The sequence below is a fragment of the Triturus cristatus genome, chromosome 3_1, assembly GCF_964204655.1.
Source record: "Triturus cristatus chromosome 3_1, aTriCri1.1, whole genome shotgun sequence".
Lineage (NCBI taxonomy): Eukaryota > Metazoa > Chordata > Amphibia > Caudata > Salamandridae > Triturus > Triturus cristatus.
In genome coordinates this window covers 438,148,726-438,167,331 of record NC_140583.1, presented here as the reverse complement: position 1 = coordinate 438,167,331, position 18,606 = coordinate 438,148,726, and the positions used below count along the sequence as shown (strand labels likewise).

The following is an 18,606-nucleotide window of genomic DNA, read 5'->3' as shown; positions in this document are numbered from 1 at the left end:
GTTTTTAGTGTGTTACGGTTTGAAGTGTTGCACAAATACATTACACATTGCCTCTTAAGTTAAGCCTGGCTGCTCTATGCCAAGCGATCAGAGGGTGAGCACGGGATCATTTAGGGTGTGTTTGTGACTTACCTTGACTGGATCGTGGTTCCTGCTTGGACAGGTTGCATGCCTCTGCCAACCAGAAACCACATTTCTAACAGTCATGCATACAGTATATATTTTGTGGAGTTGTGTTTTTAATGTGTTGTTGCATTGCATTGTGTTTTTGGGTGGATGCAGCACAATTCAGTCGAATTTCAGAGAAAAATAAACATTTACCGCTAACAAGCAAGCTAAAATAGGCAAGTTACAGATCTGCATTTTAACCAGTCACCAACTTGCCTAAAATAATTTTTCAGACCATTAGTAGCAGATTTCACAATGATTTTTTCTGTTTATAGGCGTGACATTCGGCTTTCTCTTGAATTTTCAGAAGCTACACCTATTCACGTAACAAGGCTTTGTGAAATCAGCCGTAAAATAGGAATTTAATACTGTTACTCGTAGAAAAACAGTTTTAGGTTTTTACTTTTACAATATAATATAAAACGTCAGTTCAGTATCGTCTTAGTCTGTATCATGTAACTTTTAGGAAGTCTGTAGTGATATTTGAGTATTACAAACTTGTTTCTGTTCATCCACAATTTGCAGCTGCACACATTGGAGTGGGAATCAGTGGTCAAGAAGGAATGCAAGCAGTTTTAGCCAGTGATTACTCTTTTGCGCAGTTCAGATACCTTCGAAGGATTCTTCTTGTACACGGAAGATGGTCGTACTTCAGAATGTGCAAATTCTTGTGTTATTTTTTCTACAAAAACTTTGCTTTCACACTGGTGCACTTTTGGTTTGCCTTCTTCTGTGGGTTCTCTGCACAGGTTAGTATGTCAAATACAATGTAACTGTGATGTTATTTACGAATGAATTCCACATGTCAAATATGAATGTATGCATATATGTGGTATTTGTGGAGCACTGACCCAGTCAAAAGGCTCTAGGACATTTCACAAGGTCGAAGGCAAATACACAATCAGTGAGTGGAGCAGAGGCTAAGTTTTGCAAATGGAGGTGGACTGTTACTACATTGTGATGCTGCTTTGGTTTATGACCATGATGCACCATACCTTCTGCTTCAAAAAATCCAATTATTTATTAATTTATTTTATTTATTAAGATATTTATTTAATGTATTTTTTTCATCGTAGTTCTTTATTTAATGATCAATGAGAGTACAGTATGGAAGACAGTGTCGTCCCATTAATATATGCAGCACCATCACACAAATTGAACATTAGTTACAATCGTGTGCTGTGCTCAACCAAGTCATCAATGTCCATTGGTCACAGGAGTCAAACACAATGTATGGACCAATATAACCATTATTAACTTTAAATCCATACCCCAACTGAGCTCAGGCATTCACTAATCGGCCTATTGGGTTTCCTCAAGGACCCCACATGTGTGGCTGTTCCATCATAGGTGACCAGGGCTTAGTGAGGGTGGCACAGGTGGCGAGGGGGGGGGGGCAGTTCCGGCCCTATCTCGTTTCTGGGTGTCACGTCAGAGATTGCATGGAGACCTACGAGGGTTGCCTTAGTGTTGTTTTTGAGTCACACCTCCATTCCCATATGGATATCTAATTTAATCCCCTCGGGGGCATAATGTCAGATTTTACCTCGATTTTCTCGAGAATGGCGTCTCAGTGTGTGCATCTGATTCCTATTCCTCCATCTGCCCAAGGAACTGACGAGGGATCTATTCCCGCCATAGTCTACTTGCACAAGTCTCAAAGCCATTCCTCTGCTAATTCTGCCTTCCATATCATTGCTATGTGCCTCTTGGACAACACCACTTTCTGATGGATACATCTGCCAGTGGTTTCCTCACCTTGTGAATATCCCCTGCGCCAGCAACATTCGGAAACTTTTGTAGCACTCCACGCCGATGAGGTCGAAGACGACATCACAGAGGCACGGCTCCGCTCGCGACTCCGCTGACATCACTGGATCCATAAGAAGACCTTGTCGGCGTGATGACGTCAGTTCCCTTTTCTCCGCGCCGTCGACACTAACGGTTTTTGGGGATTCTCTCTGTAGCTTTTGCTGGTTACTTTGTTTTCCTGCTGGTATCTCTCTTTCTTCTTGTTTGCAGTTGGAAAATGTCGACTAAGAAGTCCGGGTTCAACCCTCGCAGGGAGTGCAGTAAGCACATGTCAATCACGGATCTGCACGAGGACTGTGTCTGGTGCCTTTCATCAGATCATGATGTTGAGGAATGTTCTTGCTGCCGCAAGATGAGTACAAAGGCTCTAATGGAAAGAGAGGCCAAGTTATTCATTGCCAGAGTGAAAAAGGAGAAGAGAGGTCGAAGAAGATCAAGATCGAGGTCGAGGTCGGCGTCGAAGTCGATGTCGGGGCATGCTTCGAAGTCCAAGAGGCACAAGAAAAAGAAGAGGCATGGTTCTCGACATCGTTCGGACAGGGATGCGGCTCCGAGATCGACCTCACCTTCTCGACGTCGTAAGGACTTTGTGTCTCCTTCTCCTGTCTCTGTTCCTGCTAATCCTGTTGTCCTGACCTCGCCTGCGGCTTCACCGGAGCATTCTCCGGCTCCGGCTCCATCTCCGACTCCGGCTCCTTTTCCGGCTCCTGCTGAGGAAGTTCCGGCTCCGGACGAGTCTTCGACTCCGCTGGCTCCACCGTCGGCGCCGATCGGCCCAAGTCTGGTTATGCCTCAGCCTGAGCCATATCCTCCCTTTCCAGGCCCGGGTCAAGATCCAACACATTATTTAAATGCGATGTATGGGGTCTTTTCTAGAGCTTTGTACCCCTCTGGAGCGCCTTCGGGTCCCATGGGTCCAATGGCTTTCAACTTGGGAGTTCCTCAAGCTTACCCTCAAGCTCCTTTTATGCCATTTTTCCCGGCAACGCCGTCTTGGCATTTCCCGGCGCCGAGGACATCGACGCCGCTTCCAGCTTCACCAGCTCCAGCTCGACCTCGTTTGACTCCGGCTGCTCCTCTGGATCCGGGTTTGACGCCGGCTCCGGCGCCGTCGAAGTCGGTTACGGCGCCACCGACGCCTGTTGTGAGAATCAGATCCAGAAGAGAAGCTCAAAGGGTACTAGAAGAACAGAGGTACCAGGTTGAGGAGATGGAAGAAGGTGAGCTCATGGAGTCTGATGATCTGTTTGAGGAGTTGAAAGAGGCTAGTGGCCTGAACTTGTCACCTAAGTGGGAGATTACTCCTCCGGCTGATACTCCTTCAAAAGATGTGACTGCCTACCACTCAGTTATTAAAAAAGCGGCTGAGCTTTTGGATCTGCAGTTACCATCTGATGAGTTTAAGCCGAACATCCTCACAGAGGTTTTACATTCTCCCTACTCTGTATCGGAACCCTTGCTTCCATTCAATGACGCCATTATTGAACCGGTCATGGAAGTATGGCGTGAGCCCTTCTCTGCTCCTACGGTCTCTAAAACTGTTGCAAGAAGATATAGGGCGGCTCAAGGGGACCCAGACTTTCTGACTTCCCATCCTTCTCCGGAGAGTCTGGTGGTTCAGGCTGCTTGTTCTAAAAGATCTTCAGGTGCCTTTCCCCAAGTCCCTAATGACAGGGATGCTAAAAAACTAGAAAGTATTCTCCTTTGCCAGTATGGCTTTAAAATCGACAAATGCCACCTGTCTTTTGGGCCGATATATCCATGCTCTAATGGATTCAGCGAAACAACTGGCCCCTAAATTGTCAGAGGAGGATAGACAGAACTTTAATGAGGAGCTATCAGACACTCAGGCGGCTGCGCGTCAGGTAATCCAGAGCGGCCTGGATACTGCGGACTCTGTCACAAGAATCATGGGCTCTTCTGTTGCCACAAGGAGGAGTGCGTGGCTATAGTTATCTGACTTCTCCCCTGATGTTCAGGCAACTCGTCTGGACTTGCCTTTTGACGGCTCTGGACTTTTTGGTAAAAAGGCTGATGCTGCACTGAAAAAATTTAAAGAAAGCAAAGCCACGGCCAAATCTCTGGGTCTGCAGACTCAACCTAGGGGTTCGTTTAGGAGGTACAGGGGCTTTGGAAGATCGTCCTTTCGTAATTACAGGCAGCCCCAGCAACAGGAACAGCAACAGAACACCCTGTATAAGAGCTACAGGGGCAGAATCAGAGGTCGTGCTCGAGGTCGGCAGCTCTCCTCCTCCTCTTCCTCTTCCTCCGTCCCTCCCACCACTGCAAAGCAGCCCTAGATCCACCATTCTGGATCATGCTGGTCCTGTGGGGGGGCCGGCTTACCCATTTTCTACAAGATTGGAAATCGGTTACTACAGACCTTTGGGTTCTAGATCTTGTAGAAAATGGGTACGCCCTTCCCTTTTGGGAATTTCCTCCAAATTACCCTCCTTGCCAAGGTGCTTGCTCGGAGGACCATCTTCTTCTCTTCCAGGAGGAGGTCCTAACGTTGTTAAAAAAAGGTGCGATAGAGGTGGTTCCAGAGCAGGAAAGGGGTCAGGGATGCTACTCCCGGTATTTCCTGATTCCAAAGAAGGATGGCAGGCTGCGTCCAATCCTGGACCTCAGGATCTTGAATCTTTTTCTGAAGCAAGAGAAGTTCAAGATGCTTACCCTTGCGCAGGTTCTTCAAGCGCTGCAACAGGAGGACTGGATGGTGTCCATCGACTTGCAGGATGCGTATTTCCACATCCCCATCCTGAAGTCGCACAGGAAGTATCTCCGTTTTACGGTAGGATCGCAACATTATCAGTTTGCGGTCCTTCCATTTGGTCTTACTACTGCACCTCGAGTCTTCACCAAGGTGATGGCAGTGGTGGCAGCCCATCTCAGAAGGTCGGGGATTCCAGTTTTTCCCTATCTGGACGACTGGCTGATCAAAGTGGAGTCGCCCGTGAAGGTGCTTCATCATATGCAGGATACAACTCAGCTGTTGTACAAATTGGGTTTCTCGATAAACGTGCCCAAATCTCACCTGGTGCCCTCTCAGCGCAACCTGTTCATAGGGGCGGTACTGGACACTACTGTGTGTCGAGCATTCCCACCTCCACAAAGGATTCTCAACATACAGGAAATTATTCCTTTGTTTTACAGTGGAGCGGTCGTTCCAGTCCTGAAGGTCCTTCGTCTGCTCGGTCTGTTTGCTTCCTTCATCTTGTTGGTCAACCATGCACGCTGGCACATGAGGGCCCTCCAGTGGTGCCTCCGCAGACATTAGTATCAGCACAAGGGAGATCTCAGGGAGTCTGTGAGGATCTCCAGAGAAGCTGCAGCGGATCTGTCTTGGTGGAGTGTGGTGGGCAATCTTTCTCAAGGAAAGCCCTTCCACCTACCTCCATCGGTGGCCACAGTGATAACGGATGCATCCACTTTAGGGTGGGGTGCGCATCTGGAGGATCTGGAGATCAAGGGTCTTTGGTCTCCAGAGGAGAGGTTGCTTCACATCAACCTTCTAGAATTGCGGGCGATTCGTTTGGCGCTCAAGGCCTTCCTCCCTTCCCTTCGCGGTCAGTCGGTTCAAGTCCTGGCGGACAACACTACCGTGATGTGGTATGTCAACAAGCAGGGAGGAGTGGGGTCGTATTGTCTCTGCAAAGAGGCTCTGCGTCTCTGGTCCTGGGCTCAGGATCATAAGATTTGTCTGATGGCAAATCATCTGGCCGGAGTTCTGAACGTGCGTGCAGACAGTCTCAGTCGGCAGTTCTCTGCTGACCACGAGTGGAGGCTCCATCCGGAGGTGGTTCGTGACGTCTTTCGGACGTGGGGAGCTCCTCGGGTGGACCTGTTTGCCACTCACGAGAACGCTCACTGCCTGTCATTCTGCAGTCTCTAGTATCCGATGCAGGGAGCGTTGGGGGGACGCGTTTCAGTTGAGATGGGACTCACATCTCCTTTACGTGTTTCCTCCCATACCCTTGATTCCTCGCGTTCTGAGGAAGATTCGCCAAGACCGGGCCCAAGTCATATTGATCGCCCCTGATTGGCCAAGAAGGGTGTGGTATACAGATCTTCTCCACCTCTCCTCGTGCCCTCCGCTCCGTCTCCCTCTCAGGGCAGACCTCCTCTCACAGTCGGAGGGGCAGGTTCTACACCCCCACCTCCAGAGCTTACACCTTCATGCCAGGAGATTGAACGGGGCAACCTGAATTCTTTTTCTCTCCTGCCTGACGTGGTAGATGTAATATTGTCTGCCAGACGTCATTCCCCCAAATCTATCTATTCCTATAGGTGGTCTAAATTTGTTCTTTGGTGCGGAGAGAAATCTACTGACCCTTTGAGGGCTTGTTTATCTAACATTCTTCAGTTTGCTCTTTCTCTTGCTCAGCAGGGCTTTGCTGTAGCCACTGTGAAGGGATATCTATTGGCTTTGTCGGCTTTCCTTTGGTTGCCGGATCAGCCTTCCCTCTTTAAGTCACCTATTGTATTAGGATTCCTTAAGGGCCTTAGAAATAAGTGTCCGCCTACTCCTTTTATTGTGCCTCAATGGGACTTAAATCTTGTCTTAACTTACTTGATGGGTTCTCCCTTCGAGCCCTTGCACAAGTGTCCCTTGAGGCTGTTGTCTTTCAAAACAGTCTTTCTCATTGCTATTACCTCAGCAAGGAGGGTAAGGGAGCTTCAAGCTCTGAGGTCAAAACCCCCGTTTTTGACCATTCATGCTGAAAGAATGGTACTCAGGACCAGGGCTGCTTTTCTGCCTAAGGTGGTTACGCCTTTCTATCTGGGACAATCCATTACCCTTCCTACCTTCTATCCTCCCCCTCACCCTTCCAAGGAGGAGGAGCGGCTTCACCACTTGGACCCTAAGAGGGCGGTGTGCTTCTACCTTGATAGGACTAAGGACGTTCGAGTGGATGACCAGCTCTTCGTGGGCTGCAAGAAAGGCAGAGCGGTGCACAAGCGCACCCTTTCCAGATGGATTATCTTGTGCATCAAGATATGTTACTCTTTGGCCGGTAAGGAACCTCCAGAGGGTATAGGGCAAAGTCTTCTACTTCTGCCTTGGGTAGGGGTGTTCCTGTGGAGGACATTTGTAGGGTGGCAACTTGGGCCTCCCTCCACACTTTGGCGAAGCATTACTGCTTGGATTCCGAGGTGAGGAGGGATGGACACTTTGCTCGTTCCGTCCTTCAGGACTTCATGGTATAGAAGTGTAGACACCCTCCTCTGGGAGTGGGACTGCTGTGGGAATCTTTTCACAAGGTGAGGAATCCACTGGCAGATGTATCCATTAGAAGAACAAGTTACTTACCTTCGGTAACGCTTTTTCTGGTGGATACAGTATCTGCCTGTGGACACCTCACTGACCCACCCGCATCCCCGTTGTCCACCCTTGTATACCTACAATTCTGATGATGGTGTTTCAAAATGTATTTGTTACTGTCATAGGTAATGTGTTATTCTTCCTATATTATCTTTACACTGTGTGTGTTGCTTTGTATATTATGTACTGTGTATACTGTATATATATCGCTGTCAGTCCATCCGTGTGCCTCGAAGGCACGGAAAAAAGGGCGGAACTGACGTCATCACGCCGACGAGGTCTTCTTATGGATCCAGTGACGTCAGCGGAGTCGCGAGCGGAGCCGTGCCTCTGTGACGTCGTCTTTGACCTCATCGGCGTGGAGTGCTACAAAGGTTTCCGAATGTTGCTGGCGCAGGGGATATTCACAAGGTGAGGAATCTACAGGCAGATACTGTATCCACCAGAAAAAGCGTTACCGAAGGTAAATAACTTGTTCGTTAGGTTGATAAATCTTCAGGGATGTTTCGTTCTCTTGTTGCACTTAGCTATGCCCAACACAGATCGCTCTATCCCTCTTGGGAACTTCTTCCCTGTGAGCTCTGAAATGCTCCATATTATTATCCCTTCCCGAAATTGTTCTAGCACTGGGCATGCCCACATCAGGTGGATAAAATCAGCTTCTGTTATTGGGTAAAGTGGGCACAGTGTGGATGCTCCTGGGTACTTGCGCTCCGTGTGCACCGGTATCAAATATGTGCAATGCAGATAGTTGAATTGTGTGTACCGCAGTCTAGAGTTTTGGGAAATACGTTTCACTCTGCTTAGCCCCCATTCCAGTCGCCACGTTGTATCTCCCAGCCTAGTAGCTCCTCCCACCATTCTTTCAACCGGCACAGTAGTGATTCCTCCTGTTATAACCGGGTGGTGTATAGGCATTAAGCCTGGGTGGAGTTCGCAAAAAAACTCCACTGCGCGGAGCTCCGCAAGCAACAGAGCCCGTTAGATGAATGCTGTACGCAGTGATTTTCAGTGCCAGGGGCTTGGCCGCACTGTGCAATCATCGCGAACGGCGCCATGCACAGCGCAAGCAGGCGCTACTTCCTTTCTGGCACTCAAGTAGATTTGTACTCGAGCGGCAGCTTTCTCAACACGAACAGATGGTTTCTCAACGCGAGCGGTGGCGAACATACGCGACCACTCTCAACAAGAAATCTGACTGCCCGCGTTGAGAAATCACACCGGGAGGTTGATTTTCCACGGCTGCGCTTTCTAACTTGATGTTGACGATCACGAACAAGAAAAAATCTCGCCGGGAGGTGAGCGAGGTGAAAAAACTCTGCTCCAGTTTTTCAGAACTGTGCGTGACGTGGATTGCGGCAAACTCCACAAACACCGGGAGCGGAGTGGAGTTCACCTCCCAGACTTAATAGGCATGTAATTGCTCACCTGACTTCGCCAAGTGTAAGGAGAGCCTGTTCAGGACCCAAACCATGTTCATCCTGGAGTTCTTCAAATGTTTTCATATCCCTGTCTGTGATTATATCCTCCACCGTTCCCATATGTCTGCCTCCTGCTAGTGGTGTATGTCATGCAGCGTTGTCAGTCTAGCTGATTATGGCAGGGACCACAGTGGTAATTCGAGTTCATATGGCAAGGGAGGCAGTTTTTTTCATGGCATTTGGCATCCAGCATAGTTTGGCTACTGTTGTCAAGTAGAGGTGTCTGCCCGTACAGTCCCCGTGCATCTTTAACCATTGTATAATGGACCGGTTTCGCAAATGTGATTGCAAATCCAGTGTCTTCCTATCTCTTGACATGGCTATTCATGTCATAGGCCATTGGATTCATGCTGCAGCATAGTGAAGCTCGTAACTTGCCGCTCCAAGGAACCCTCTGCCTAATGGGGTATACAGTGTTTGAAGTGCCACTTAGCGGCTGCCCTCTCTCCAAATCAAGGAAGTGAATAACAATTTTGTTTCCTTAAATGGAATAAGTGAACCCCTAGGTATTTAAAGTCGTGGGTTTCACACACAACCCACCCGTTGGAAACTCTGTTGCCCCTCCTGTGGCATCTTGAGCAAGGGTAACAAGCATGACTTATTCCAATTAACCTATAACCCTGACACAACCCCAAAAGTCATCCACTGTTTCCATTACCTGTGATAGTTTCCATTCCTTATAGTCTCATTACAAAGGTAAACCAGTGCATCATCGGCATATAGAGACACCATGTGCCAGCAGTCGCGTTGGCTGCCTGGAAGCAGCAGTGGGGTGGGTGGGGAGGAAAGGGTAGGAGGTAGGCGGGAGAGTAATCGCTTAAAAAAAAAAACACTTAACCTCCCGGCCGCCTGGCTGGCCAGCCGCCGCCGCCTCTCCTGCATCCTCTTCCTGGGAGAAACAGGAAGTAGGAACCACCATGTCTCCCACTCTCCCTGCAGCCAATCACAACTCTGCAGTGCAGCGTTGTGATTGATCTGAGCGCCATGACACAGCGCTCAGCCAGGGGCTGGAGGGGTGGCATGTTCTCCATGTAGGCTGTAATGCAGCCTGCATGGAGAACAGGGAACATTTGCATGACTATTTTTGGCGGCCCGAAAGTGTTCTACTACTCCTCCTCTGCTCTGCAGCCCCGACCTGCCCCCTCACACAAGCTTCCCAGCAGGAGGGCAAAATAAAGCGATAACATAATGTTATTATCATTTTATTTTTTTCTTTCTTTTGCTGCTCTATGGCAGTGGGGCAACACTCCTCCAACTTAGCGGAGCAGCCTCAACTCTGTACCAGGTCATGTCCATCAAAATCCCCCATTACGTGGCCTTTGTGTGCAGCACGCTAGTCAGGGTCTTCATGGCTAGTGCAAATATGGGGGTGAGGGCAGAACCCTGTCTGGTGCCCCTCTGTACATTTAAGATGTCTGATATTACCTCACATGTGCACACTCTCACCATGGGGGCTGCATATAGAAGCTGCACCCAGCAACAGAACTCCAGCCTGTTCCTCGCAATAGTTCCATCAGGTATGCCCACCCCGCTTTTTAAATATTACACAATGCAATCCAATGTTCCTCCTAGTGGTGTCTCGCCCTGGTCATAATGCTGAACCGGGGTGCAGGTTTTAGAAGGTATTCCATCCTGGTGTGAATCTGTTCTGGTTTCGATGTACTAGTGTCTGTACTATAGGTAGTAATTGTTTTGCTAGTACCTTACCCACTACTTTGTAGTCTAAATTCAATGATGAAAGAAGGCAGTAGGAGGCCACTTATGGAAGGTCTAATCCTAGTTTCAAGAGCACCACAATCCATCATTCTCTTATTGAAGGGGGGAGGCGACCTTTGTGTTTCACTGCTTCCTCCAGCATTAATAGACTGGGGGCAATACTTGGTGTGCACACTGCATACAATTCCACCAGTAACCCATCTAGACCTGGTGTTTTACCCCAAGCCATCTGATGGATGGCCCTTTTGACTTTCTGAATTGTTAGCGATTCTTCAAGTTCCAATCGCTGAGGTGCATTAATTGCAGAGAGCATATTCATATCTAAGTTTGGAGCTGGTCGGGGGGCGCTAGCGAGCCCGGAGCAAGATGGCTGCACCGTAGTGCAGCTCTGCTGGTCGAGCTGATTATCCGTCTATTAACCGCGCATATCGGCGCCATCCGTGGCCACTGATGACTGCTACCTGACTATAACGAGCTCCAGACTGAACGGGTGGAAAGATTGGCGCGCTCCGCTGTCTCTGTCTCCAGGAATCGGAGCTTGTGCTGGCGGCCCGCGCTGGAACGAAAATGGCGGCTGCGTGAGGATCCGGCTAACGGCCCCGCCTGAGGATAGTCCTGCGCTGCCTAACAGTGGGTGTCGCGCTGCGGTGCTCACGCGCCGACGATTACTGGTGGCTCCCCTGGGCTGCGCGGTGCTGATCGCATCGTGCCTCGTGGTGGCTGGCAGCCCCGGTGACGTCCCTCCTGAGGCCGGGTGTGGAGGCTGTCCACCTGCAGCTGGGATCGGAGGCTGCCGTGGGACTCCTATGTCGGACGACGCGGCGGGGCTCTTGGCCTGGGTCCTGCGTTGGGTCTCTGGCTGGCCCGGTGGCACTCTGGTGGGGTGAGGCGCCGACTGAAGTGACTCGCTGAGAGCGGACCGCTTGAGGGGGACTGCGCAGTTACCTGGGCCCTGCGAGCTGGAGCTTCCCGTCACCGCCGGTGAGGCCTGGGTAGGCCGGAGGGGCCTGCGGTGCGATCCGGTCCTGGCGGCGGACCTTGGCGAGGGAGCCTGACTCAGGGAGCTGGTGAGTGAGCGCTTGTTGGGGCATCTGGGGCGCGCCGCACCCGAGGCAGCCTGAGGGGGCCCCCTGGACATTTTTGCGGCCTGCTGGGGACACTGCAGTGCGTCTGGCCGGCAAGAGGGACACATCCTGGGCGCAGCGACAGACGCACTGGCCTTGTGGGGGTGTGTGGACCCCAGTGCGGTAGCTGGACAGTTGCTAATCCCTGGTTGGGCTGGACGATTACTGTTTGGATTGGGGCTGAGTGGGCTGGGATACCATCGCACTCTGTACTGCCTGCCTTCCTGTGGGACGCCGGCATGCTCTGACACTGGTGCTTAACTGTGACTCTGCCCTAGTGCATAGCGTGGCTGCAGGTGCTGATTTCAGCGGCAACCCTCCTTATCTGGTTGGGGGCGCTGCAAGCATGGGTTGCACAGATAAGCAGCAGAGTAAGCTTCAGTTCGAAGCTAAAACAAGCGCTAAAGCTCCTACACCTGCCGCCCCTAGTTCGGAATCGGAGCTGGAACAGGGCCCGACCACGCGGCTGGAGCAAATGATGCTCACAATGCAGCAAAGCCTCCAAACTATAGGGGCGAAAATCAATGGATTAAATATTCACATTGACAGTATGGCCTCGAGGCTAGATAAACATGGTGCGCAAATTGTGGAGGCAGAGACCCGCATTTCAGCGGCGGAGGACCGGATGGAGGTGGTGGGTACCTCATGTGCCGCTATGGAGAAAGTGCTTGAAGTTATAAAGGCCAGAAGCGAGGACATTGAAGCTCGTTCCCGAAGGAACAACCTGCGCATTATTGGGGTGGCCAAAACTACCAACACTGGTCCAATGGAATTGTATGTGGAGTCGATGCTCACGACACTACTGGGCGCTGAACATTTTTCCAAGGTGTTTATTGTAGAGCGCGCTCACCGCTCCCTTGCTCCTAGACCCATCCCAGGCGCCCAGCCGCGACCGATAATTGCCAGACTCCTCAATTATAGAGATAGGGATGTGGCTCTCTGCCTGGCCAGGGAAAAGGGGAGACTTGACTATCAGGGAATGAAAATAGAGCTGTTCCCAGACTTCACCATAGCGGTGCAGCAGGCTCACCGAGAGTTTCAGACTGTGAAGAAAAAGCTGCAATCCCTTCAAATTCCCTATGCCATGCTATACCCGGCCCGCCTGCGGATACAGCATGATGGGAAGGTGCGCATCTTTACGACCCCAAAAGAGGCGATGCAATACGCCCGTCGATTGGAGCGGCAGGAGTCGACCAGCAGGAAAAATGGACATTCAGATTCAGATGACTGAATGTGGAGCGCTAGGTTATCTGGGCCACTTATTGCTGTTCTGTCTGATGCTCTTATGGGTCCTCACTGTATGTATTAGCTGCTGTGGTATTTCCCCTATATGTGTGTAGTGATTGGTAGCTGCTGCCCCGGGGTGCTGGCGGGGGGCACGTTTAGAAGGCTCTTCTACACTTACTGATATTACCAGGTAGCTATGGCTGTGTTATGCATTTTCTTTTTTTTGTGAAATTCACGAGGTGGCTGTCACTCTTCTTCTAGCTCGACCCACCCTGCCTACGCGGGGGCCCAGGAGCCTCTAGTGACCCCTGAAATGGGAAGTCCCCGCAAAGTTTTGGGTATTTGTTGGTGCCAGGTTGGCGCCTTTGTTGGGGCACTGATTTTTTCTGCTCTCTGTTCATTGTGTGTTAAGAGAATGCGATTGTACTGTTTTTGTTTGGTTCGCATAAGGGAATGTGTGCGGCAGCGGTTGCTGACCGCAGTGGGGGGATGGGGTGGTTGGGGATCTATGACTCAATATGTTGGCTTGGTGCAGATTCTCAGGATACATGCTATGTGGTGCCGTGACTGTGGCTGCTGTCCAGTTGCTTTTCCAAGTCCTGAAATACACTGCTGTGGTAGTTAACAACAGGTCAACCCTTAATTGGCTGAGCTGGAATGTCAGGGGACTTAACAATGCTAGAAAGGTGCGGCAGGTGCTCGCCTATTTGGACAGGCATAATGTGCAGGTCGCACTGCTGCAGGAGACGTATCTCAGGCAGCAGTCCGCCTTGAAGGTTGCTGCTGGGTGGGCGGGGGTGCGGCTGGCTGCGTCCTACTCCTCGTATGCTCGGGGGGGTCATGATACTGGTCAAGAAACATTTTCCCTATACGCCTATTCAGGTGGATGCTGATGCAGAGGGCCGGTACATTATAGCTCAGGGCACGGTCTATAATATGCCTTTAACTATTGTTAATGTATACCGTCCAAATACGGATGATCCCGGTTTCTTTGACACTATCTGGGGTAAACTTTCCAATATCTCCTGTGAGACCATTATATGTGGTGGGGACTTCAATGCGGTACTTGACCCTGCGCTGGATAGAAAAGCAACAGTAGTCTACCCCTCTCGGAGGGCCCCGGGTGCAGTACGGGAGGGAATGAGGTCATTGCGGCTAGTTGATGTCTGGCTTCAGCGGCACCCTCAAGCCATGGAGGGAACATGTCACTCGTATGCGCGGCAGGCTTGGTCCCGTATTGACTACTGGCTGGGGACACCGGATGTTTGTAGTTAGGTAGTACAGATAAGGCATTTACATAGAACACTGTCTGATCATTCCCCAGTGGCGCTGGATATGGCGATGCCCTCTCGGATCCCGCATCCCTTCCAGTGGCGCTTGCAGTCCTCCTCTCTGCTGGATCCGGTATTTACGGAGAGGGTTCGAAATGCTATAACAGATTACTTCGCAGTGAATACAGGGTCAGTTACGACAATGGGGACGCTATGGGAAGCCTTTAAGGTGACCATTCGGGGGGAATGTATCGGTCTGCAGGCTGGAGTCTTGAAGTCTCTCTGTCGCACCATGGGGGTGCTGGAGAGGGAGCTGGGGGATCTGGAACATTCCTATAGTGTCCGGCCTAGCCCGACCGTCCTGGCGCAAATAAAAGAATTTTTTTTAGCATATAACGACACTGCAGAACAAGAGGTTAGGCATCTCTCCCGGCGAAGTAAGGCGCGCTATTATGGAGAGGGCGGACGGCCGGGGAGGACGCTTGCTTCCCGCATCCTTGATCCGCATCGTAGGGCGCATGTTGTACAGGGGATTAAGGCGGATGAGGAGGTCCGGCATGATGCTGACGGTATTCTGCGAGCGTTCACTGATTATTACACTGCAATGTATGATCACCGGCCTACGGCTGGTCCGGATCAACTCAAACAATATCTAGATGATATCTCGCTGATGTGGTTGTCGTGCAGACAGCAAGAGTTTTTGATGCACCGCCTAACACTAGGGGAAATACAAGATGCTATGAAAGCACTACCGGGTGGTAAGGCAGCGGAAACTGATGGGCTGCCAGCTGAATTTTATAAAGTATACGCTGACCAGTTGGCACCATGCCTGTTGCAGATTTATGAGGAGGCCTATGAGACCCAATGTTTGCCACCGACCCTTCGGGAGGCGCTGGTGGTCGCCCTTTTGAAGCCTGATAAGCCACCTGATCAATGCGATTCGTACCGCCCATTGTCCCTAATAAATACTGATGTTAAAATTTTGGCAAAGGTATTGGCCACGAGGCTCCAACTCTCACTTCTGGTTATGGTGCTCCCGGACCGGTCGGGGTTTGTTCCCGCTCGCTCCACGTCCCATAACCTACATACCATATTCGCGGTTATGTATGTATTGACGCCCACGCTTCCGGCAGTGGCAGTGCTACTTGACGCTACAAAAGCGTTCGATTCTATAGCGTGGTCCTATATCATTACAGTCCTTCATCGTATGGGTGTCCCATTTGTGTTCACGAACTGGATTCGGTTGCTGTATACTAAGCCGGAGGCCAGTGTTCGAATTAATGGTCACCTTTCTGACAAATTTGCGATTCACCGGGGTACTCGGCAGGGATGCCCGCTGTCGCCCCTGCTGTTTGCGCTTGTACTGGAGCCTCTGGCTTGCATAATACGGCAGAGGCACGCTGCGTCGGCATTGCGGTTTTTACAGCGGCCGCTTGCTGTTTCCATGTATGCGGATGACATGGTGCTGTTTGTGCGCGAGCCAGCGCAGTATCTAGCGCCGCTTATCCGTGAATATATTCGATTTGAGCGCTTCTCTGGTCTGGGAATCAACTGGTCCAAGTCCACTATATTGTCTCTTACCGATAGCACCCGGCCTTTCAATATGGAGTACCCATTGGTGTGGTGGTTGGAGGCTGTTAAATACTTAGGAATCTGGCTGCATAGGGATTCGCAGACGGTCATTCAAGCAAATTTTGGCACGGCGGTTACCAGACTGGAGGAACAGGTAGCTCTCTGGATCAAGCTGCCGTTCTCCTTCGCGGATCGAATCGCCTTGATGAAAGTGATAGTGCTTCCGCGCTTTCTATCTTATTTTTGCAACGTCCTGGTACGTCTTAGCAAGTCTTTTTTTGGCACTCTTCGCTCCCTCCTGATCACACTGGCGTGGGGATGGAAGAAGTCCCGCCTTCGCTGGGAAACGCTTACATTACCGTATGCCCAGGGTGGGTTTGCGGCGCCGGATTTCTATCTCTACTACCTCTGTGCTCAGGCGCAGTACGCCTATTACTGGCAGCATGACCCTGCATTCATCCCACATGTGGCTGTGGAGGCGGGTGCGGTCCATCCTCTGCTCCTTAAGGCGATGATTGTAAACACGTATACGGTTTATGAGAAGGGGGAATTCGACACGGTGCAGACTATCGCAGGCACCTGGCGGACTTTGGGGCAGCGTGCGGGTAAATTACCACTCTATGCTCCAAACATGCCGCTGCTCCATCACTCGGATCTCTCGGTGACTCAGGAGACGGGTACGCTGCGAACGCTGGCAGAGATGGGACTCGGCGTCATGGCGAACGTGTTCCCTGGAGGTCAGTTTATAACCCCAGCAGACTTGGCGGCCCGTGGCGAGGTCTCGGCCATGCAGCGCTTTGTATATGCTAGACTGTGATCTGCCATGCGTGCATTTAATCCGCACTTCCCCTCTGAACCGCCGACTCTTGGGGCACTGCAGCTTCTTTACACTGCCACCTCTAGAGCTCGGCTGGTGACCAGGCTCTAGAAGGCGTCCCAGAGTGATAGGATCTTAGTGGGGACAACGGCCCTGGACAATTGGAATATGGTACTTCCGGAACCTCTCACGGAGAATGAGTGGCTGGATAGCTGCAGCTTGACGGGCCGCTTGTCGCCGAATGGCAACCTGCGCTTGGTGCACTTCAAGTATCTGCATCAGATGTACTATACACCGGCGCAATTGTGTAAATTTGGGCTCCGCCAGTCCGATGCCTGTAAGCGATGTGGTGCGTCTGGCGCAGGATTTTATCATCTGGCATGGGAATGTCCAAAGATATTTGCTTATTGGGGCGAAGTGGTGAGAGTGCTCGGTCTGATGACTGAGGAGCTGCTGGACTGCCACCCACGGCTGTGCCTGCTGGAAAATGGGACTAAGGTGCACCCTTCTAATAAAAAACTTGTTTCCATTGCATTGCTCATGGCTAAACAAAGAATTTCTCTCTGTTGGGAGAGCCGTTTAGCTCCTACAGCAAACATGTGGCTGCATGACTTAATGTATTGCCGAGATCAGCTTACCTGCTATGCGGAGGAGCTGCCACCAGCCTCAAGGACAAGAGACATCTGGAGGCCGCTTACATCGTATCTGCTGTCGCTTAATAGTGGTTGATTAATGGATTGGGGTTGGTGTGCTGCCCTGTTCATTGTTGAATCTGTAGGTTGTTGCCTGGCTTTCTGGCCTTGTCATTCCAGAACTGCTTGGGACTATGTTATTGCAGCAATGTAAGTTCACTGTACCACAGCAAATTGTGTCATTCTTTGTACTGATGCCTTGAATCTGCCAACTTGTATAACTTTGTATTGTATCTGAAATGCATGAATAACATTTAAAAAAAAAAAAAAAGTTTGGAGCTGGTCAGGGTCTCCCCCATGTGATGAGGTGTATAAGAATGCGTAGTAAGAATGGAATACCACGTTAATATCTGCTCTAGTATTCACTATCTTCCCTTCCGGGGAACAGAGTGCTCCTAGAGTTGTGTGTAGTTGGTCAGTGCATAATACTCAGGCCAGTAAACTCCCCGTCTTGTTTTCCCTCCACACGCGACCCAGCCTTGATGTTCCAGCTGACATAGTCTATCTTGTGTGTCTCAGTACATTGTCATGTGGTACCAGCACCCTCACCTTCATTCCATGCCTTCCTAAATAACCACACAGTGTATGTTTGACTTCATAGGTAGTTTTGATACAGTGACCTCAAAGCACCACCTTGAATGCACCACCTTTTCCCCCAGTATCTGTTGATGTGTTCTTATTCTTCTCGAAGAATCTCTCAATGTGGTCTCCAATCATGGAGCAGAATACCATATCATTAAGCACCTCCGACGAGTTTTTACGTTGTCACCTGCAGGCATCTGTTACCCCATTAAAAGGAAAGTTTAAGTGGGCAGTGATCAGATTGGGTGCAGCCTAAGTACCCCACATCAATCACCTTATTGGTCATGCCCGCTGTACAATAGAATAAATATATTCCTGTGTGGAGGGCAAGCAGTCCAGCGTATAAGGAATACTTGAATAATCACGATTGGGTGGTAGTGAACAACAAAATTAGGTTGCACATCACATATTAGCGTAATTAAAGATTTATGTGTGCTATACAGGGATCGGTCACACTACTCCACCCACCTAGTGTTAAAAAGTATCAGAAAATCCAATACTCAGTACATAATAGTTTATCCTAAAGCACCACCACAATTTAACAATCTTGGTCTGTTGGGAAAACAGGTCCAAGGAGTAGTTGATACACACAAAGAACAAATTGGAAATATGCAGAAGATTATCAGAGTTCAAACACTAGAAGGTCCTTTGTTTGAAGTTACAGATGCTTTTAATTTTCAAAGTTGAACAGTCTGGATAGTAGTCCACAAGTGAGCAAGATCAAAGATGAATACAGCCGACATGTGTTTCGTCGAATGATGACTTTTTCAAGGCTCCAAAAATAAAGGATTTCCACCAAATCCGGACTCCACATGAAC

General features: G+C 50.1%; 1 protein-coding gene across 1 annotated transcript in view; it reads left to right on the top strand.

Annotated features, from left to right (window-relative positions):
• The window catches only part of ATP8B4 (ATPase phospholipid transporting 8B4 (putative)), a 3,731,093-nt gene that overhangs the window by 3,071,549 nt on the left and 640,938 nt on the right, over positions 1–18,606 (top strand). Inside the window, exon 22 of the mRNA XM_085644229.1 lies at positions 694–917. Within this exon, the coding sequence (XP_085500355.1) occupies positions 694–917 (224 nt within the window). The remainder of the gene's footprint in view (positions 1–693; positions 918–18,606) is intronic.